This window comes from Sprattus sprattus (assembly GCF_963457725.1).
Source record: "Sprattus sprattus genome assembly, chromosome: 5".
In the NCBI taxonomy this organism is placed as follows: domain Eukaryota; kingdom Metazoa; phylum Chordata; class Actinopteri; order Clupeiformes; family Clupeidae; genus Sprattus; species Sprattus sprattus.
Genome location: NC_137924.1, coordinates 43,862,981 through 43,867,900, shown reverse-complemented (window position 1 = coordinate 43,867,900; position 4,920 = coordinate 43,862,981). Strand labels below are relative to the sequence as shown.

Sequence of the window (4,920 nt, the reverse complement as noted above, 5' to 3'; positions counted from 1 at the left end):
ATAAAGCTGAAAAGACAGCCACAATATAACCAGGCAAGGCAGTCAGAACAGATTTGACTAGATGTCTAACCCCGACTGCTACCACCACTGTGCTTAGAGCCCATAAGCTGAAATGAGCTACTCTTGCAGAAAAGCGTGCTTTAGATTTCCTCTATCCCTGACTCTTTTTTTCCCTCTTTTCTCTTTTGGTCACTTTGTCACTTCTTTTCCTAAGATCTGGGAAACATCTTTGAGGAGAAGTCTCCATGTTCTTTTTTTTTTTGAAAAGAAGTTGAACAAGTATTTTAAGTGAAAGCATGTTACTTTACCTCTACCTAAATGTCTGACTATCTCACTTTTTTCCTGTTCCCCATCTCTTTCTTTCTTTCTCTCTATCTCTCTCCCAGGTGCACCATTGAGGCTCACTGACTGACATATCAAGAGAGAGACCTGAGGCAACCATGTCATCTGCGCACCCTCTCCCCATCCTCCGCCCCCCTCCTCCCCATCTCTTCTCCCTCCTGCTCTTCTCCCTCTTCCTCCTCTTCCTCTCACTCCCCACCTCCCTTGGTTCCCCCCTCATGGAGGGCCCCGACAATGGCAACCAGTCGACCAACGGAAGCTGCTCGCAGAGCGACCCGTGCGAGCCCGGCGTCCTCCTCCCCGTGTGGTACCCGCAGAACCCGTCGGTGGGCGACAAGGTGGCGCGCGCCATCGTCTACTTCGTGGCGCTCGTCTACATGTTCCTGGGCATGTCCATCATCGCCGACCGCTTCATGTCGTCCATCGAGGTGATCACCTCGCAGGAGAAGGAGATCACCATCAAGCGGCCCAACGGAGAGACCACCACCGCGACCGTGCGCATCTGGAACGAGACCGTCTCCAACCTCACGCTCATGGCGCTGGGCTCGTCCGCGCCCGAGATCCTGCTGTCGGTCATCGAGGTGTGCGGACACGGCTTCGAGTCGGGCACGCTCGGGCCGTCCACCATCGTGGGCAGCGCCGCCTTCAACATGTTCGTCATCATCGGCCTGTGCGTGTACGTGGTGCCCGACGGCGAGGTGCGCAAGGTCAAGCACCTGAGGGTGTTCTTCATCACGGCCGCCTGGAGCATCTTCGCCTACATCTGGCTCTACCTCATCCTGTGCGTCATCTCGCCCGGCGAGGTTGAGTTGTGGGAGGCCCTGCTCACGTTGCTCTTCTTCCCCATCTGCGTGGTGCAGGTGTGTGTGTGTGCTGGCCGACCGGGCCTTTGGTTTGTCTTACTTTACATTGACTGCCTGTTTTTTGCTTGTGTGTTATTTGCATTTCAGCAACTCACATAGGTGTGAAATGAGTCGTTAAAGGGTTAAGACAAAAACAGTACTATTGACTATTTTACGTTAATTCAAGGCACATACCCTCCAAGATACTGGCTCTGCCCCTCTCAGCACATTCCCAGCTCTGCTTTACCAAGATAGCCCCTACCTTTCCCCTTCCTGTGGGCCCTAGGCTCAGCCTCTATGTGTCTATTTTTCCATTAAGTCTGATTCCAATCCTCCAAAGGTATTACTTGTAGTTTTATCTGTCTAACCCCTTCGCCACAACTGGTCAGATGGTTATCACAGTTAGACAGGGATGTTAGGATCTGTATAAATTCTATATATAGGACACCTGCACACACTAAAACACTAAATAGAACCACAGCACTCATTAAATTCATGATAGACTGGTTAACTTTCAGTGTTATCACACCATTTTACTTTATTTTACCAACAGCTAATCACATTGAAATGGCAGTCTATTAAAAGAATCTATAAAACATTTCTGTTGGAAAAAAAAATCCCATACGACACCATGAACAATCCTATGTTTTCCACACAGGCCTGGATTGCCGATCGGCGCCTGCTCTTCTACAAGTACGTGCGCAAGCGTTACCGTGCCGACAAGAGCCATGGCATTGTGGTGGAGACGGAGGGCGGTGACGACATTATGATGAAGGAGACGGGCTTTACCAAGATGGACATGATGGAGCTGGACGGCATGAACTCCCACCTGGATGGCATGTTGGTGACCGGCGGCGAGGAGGGCATGCGTGACCAGGAAGACGAGGCGCGGAGAGATATGGCACGCGGGCTCAAGGAACTCAAACAGAGGCACCCCGACAAGGACATGGAGCAGCTAATAGAGATGGCCAACTATCAGGTACTGCCATTATCTTCATTCTCTTCATTTAGGCATGCACATGTAATCTCCGTTGTGTAAACAAGCACAGTCTCTTGAACTCGCAACCTTGGGCATTGGAGACAGGCGTGTTAGCAAGAAGGCTAAAACCCATGGGTGCTAGCATCTGTTGCCAACATGTCTCGGAAGGTGTCAGGGAGTGAAGTTTACCAGAGATGTTATTAGGGAGGAGACGAATCACTACTTGGGGAATGAATGGGGGTATCTGAACATGGTGGATTGTAACTGATCACATTTCGCCTCACTAATGTTCTGTTTATTTTCACTGTAACCATAGCAATAACCACATTGCAAAATGTGGTGCATGTTCAGTGAGCAAGTCAACAGGAAGAAAATATATATATAATATTTGAGCATTTGGGAGAACTTTCACACCATTCATGTCAGATTTAAACACAGGATCACCTAATGTACTTTTAATGTCTTCGGATCTGAGCATAGAAATGCATTATACTGTCACTAGTTTTACAGAAAGAACTAAAAGACCAGTGATTACTTTCTTGAATGCATACAATGGACAGTACCACAGCAAAATATGTGAAGTTAAAATATCTAATTAAGTTAAGCACATGGCATTCTTTTCACTAAACTCTCTTTATTAACACTAACTAGCGCTGCGCAATCTATGAACTTGATTGGTGAAACAAAAACGTATAATCAATAAAACTACCAGTCAGAACCATAGGACATAGAACAGTCCTGTCTTCTCGTTCAGTGGGCTTATAGATAGGGTAGGGCATGTGTGAGCACAGAGCTGAGAGGTTCAGCAACCCTGTGCCCACAGAGCTGCCCTGCTGGGTCAGATCCAGTGGGAGATCGATTGGCTGATGTCGCTTGCTTCTTTGCATGCCCCATTTGAAGGGAGCTGTCCAGTGCTGAAATAGTGAAAGAGTGCTGAACCCACCACAAATGCGTCCCACGCGGCTCTCAGTCTCTCACAGGCGCATGCAAACACACACACACACACACACACACACACACACACACACACACACACACACACACACACACACACACACACACACACACACACACACACACACACACACACACACACACACACAAACACACACATAGAGAGACAGAGGCACACACCAGGACCCTAGGATTAAATCAAATTGATTTAATTGAATCTGGCGGCAATGGCTGACTGCAGAAATTATTTTGCTAGCCATTGGCACCCATTGAAGCACCGCCAGTGGCTGATAGAGTAGGCTAGCTATCAGGTACTGACAGTACTGCATTGACCTGGTCGTTATGTTCCCTTAGACACGCATGTAGACAACTTCAGTGAAGAGAGAACACTAATCACATATCCCTCACTGTATCATCATATGATTTACACACCCTCTGCCTCCCTCAGGTGCTGGTTCAGCAGCAGAAGAGCCGGGCCTTCTACCGCATCCAGGCCACACGCATGATGATCGGGGCGGGCAACATCCTGAAGAAGCACGCGGCCGACCAGGCCAGGAAGGTGGTGAGCGGCAACGAGCAGCAGGAGGCGGAGGACGACCCCTACACCACGTGTCTGGACTTCCAGCCCGTGCTCTACCAGTGCTTCGAGAACTGCGGCTCGCTCAAGCTCACCGTGGGCCGGCGCGGAGGGGACGCCAGCTGCACCGTGAAGGTACGAGAGCGGGGGAGGAAGGGAAGAGTGGAGGAAAGAGAAGGGCATCGGAGGAGAGGAGAAGAGAAGAGAAGGGAAGAGAGAGGAGGGAAGAGGAGTTGGGAGAGTGAAGACAGTCATAGAAGAGATATGCTTTATGAACGGTGAACAAAGAGGAGTGGGGAGGAGAGGAGGAAAGAAGTGATGGGAGAGGAGAGAAGTAGAGAGGGAGTAGAGAACAAATTAAACCAGTCACTGTGGAAGCACAGGATGTAGAGTGGGGGTAAGGGAGTGTGGAGGAGAGGAGAGGAGAGAAAAGGAGGGGAGGGGAGAGGAGAGGAGAGGAGACAGCTGAAGACAAATTTAGCCGTCACACAGGGCACAGTGCAGGTGCAGGAGGAGAAGAGAGGAGGGGGGAGAGGAGAGGAGAGGAGAAGAGAGGAGGGGGGAGAGGAGAGGAGAGGAGAGGAGAAGGGTACCAACAAGGTGGGGGGTAGGGCGTGTGGGGGAGTGGGGCAGGGCAGACAGGGTTGGTGCCCCAGTGTCAACAAGCTTAGCCCTGTCTGTGTCCTTTCTAAATTAGGAAGAGTCAGGGCAGATGCAGCGTGCATGCTGAGGAGGAGGAGGAGGAAGAGGGGAGGAGGAGGAGGAGAGGAGAGGATGGAGAAGGACGGGGAGAGGAAGAGAGGGGTGGGGCAGAGGAGATAGGTGGTGTGTGTGTGCAGAGGAAAGTAGACAGAATTAGACAAGACAAATTATATTTTTGGCTTCATACAGCATTGTTCTTCTCCACAGTACACCTGTAGTAGAATCTCACTGACTTGTTTTATTTTCATACTCACATACTCTTCCTAAATGAATTATTACTTTTCCTAATTTCAAAATATGCTGTGTCTTTTTTGTCCTTTTCACGTAAGCACTTTTTCAGTCAATGTTTCTTTCAGTTTAATACATTATCATTGTGTGCGGAATACTTTCTCTTACCTTAAAAATATGCATTTTGAATTATGACCCAAGGGTGACAACAAGGGTCGGTGTGTGTTGCAGTATCAGGCCGCACCCATATCTCTATTCGTTATTGTCTAAATGTTTGCCAATCTTTAGTGAGTGTC

The 4,920-nt window shown here is 49.3% G+C and overlaps 1 protein-coding gene across 1 annotated transcript in view; it reads left to right on the top strand.

Moving 5' to 3' along the window:
* Window positions 1-440: 440 nt before the first annotated feature.
* The window catches only part of slc8a4b (solute carrier family 8 member 4b), a gene marked incomplete at both ends in the record, with an annotated part of 45,786 nt that continues 41,306 nt past the window's right edge, over window positions 441-4,920 (top strand). The window contains 3 exons of the mRNA XM_080838591.1: window positions 441-1,202; window positions 1,843-2,163; window positions 3,566-3,829. Of these exons, the coding sequence (XP_080694717.1) occupies window positions 441-1,202; window positions 1,843-2,163; window positions 3,566-3,829 (1,347 nt within the window). The remainder of the gene's footprint in view (window positions 1,203-1,842; window positions 2,164-3,565; window positions 3,830-4,920) is intronic.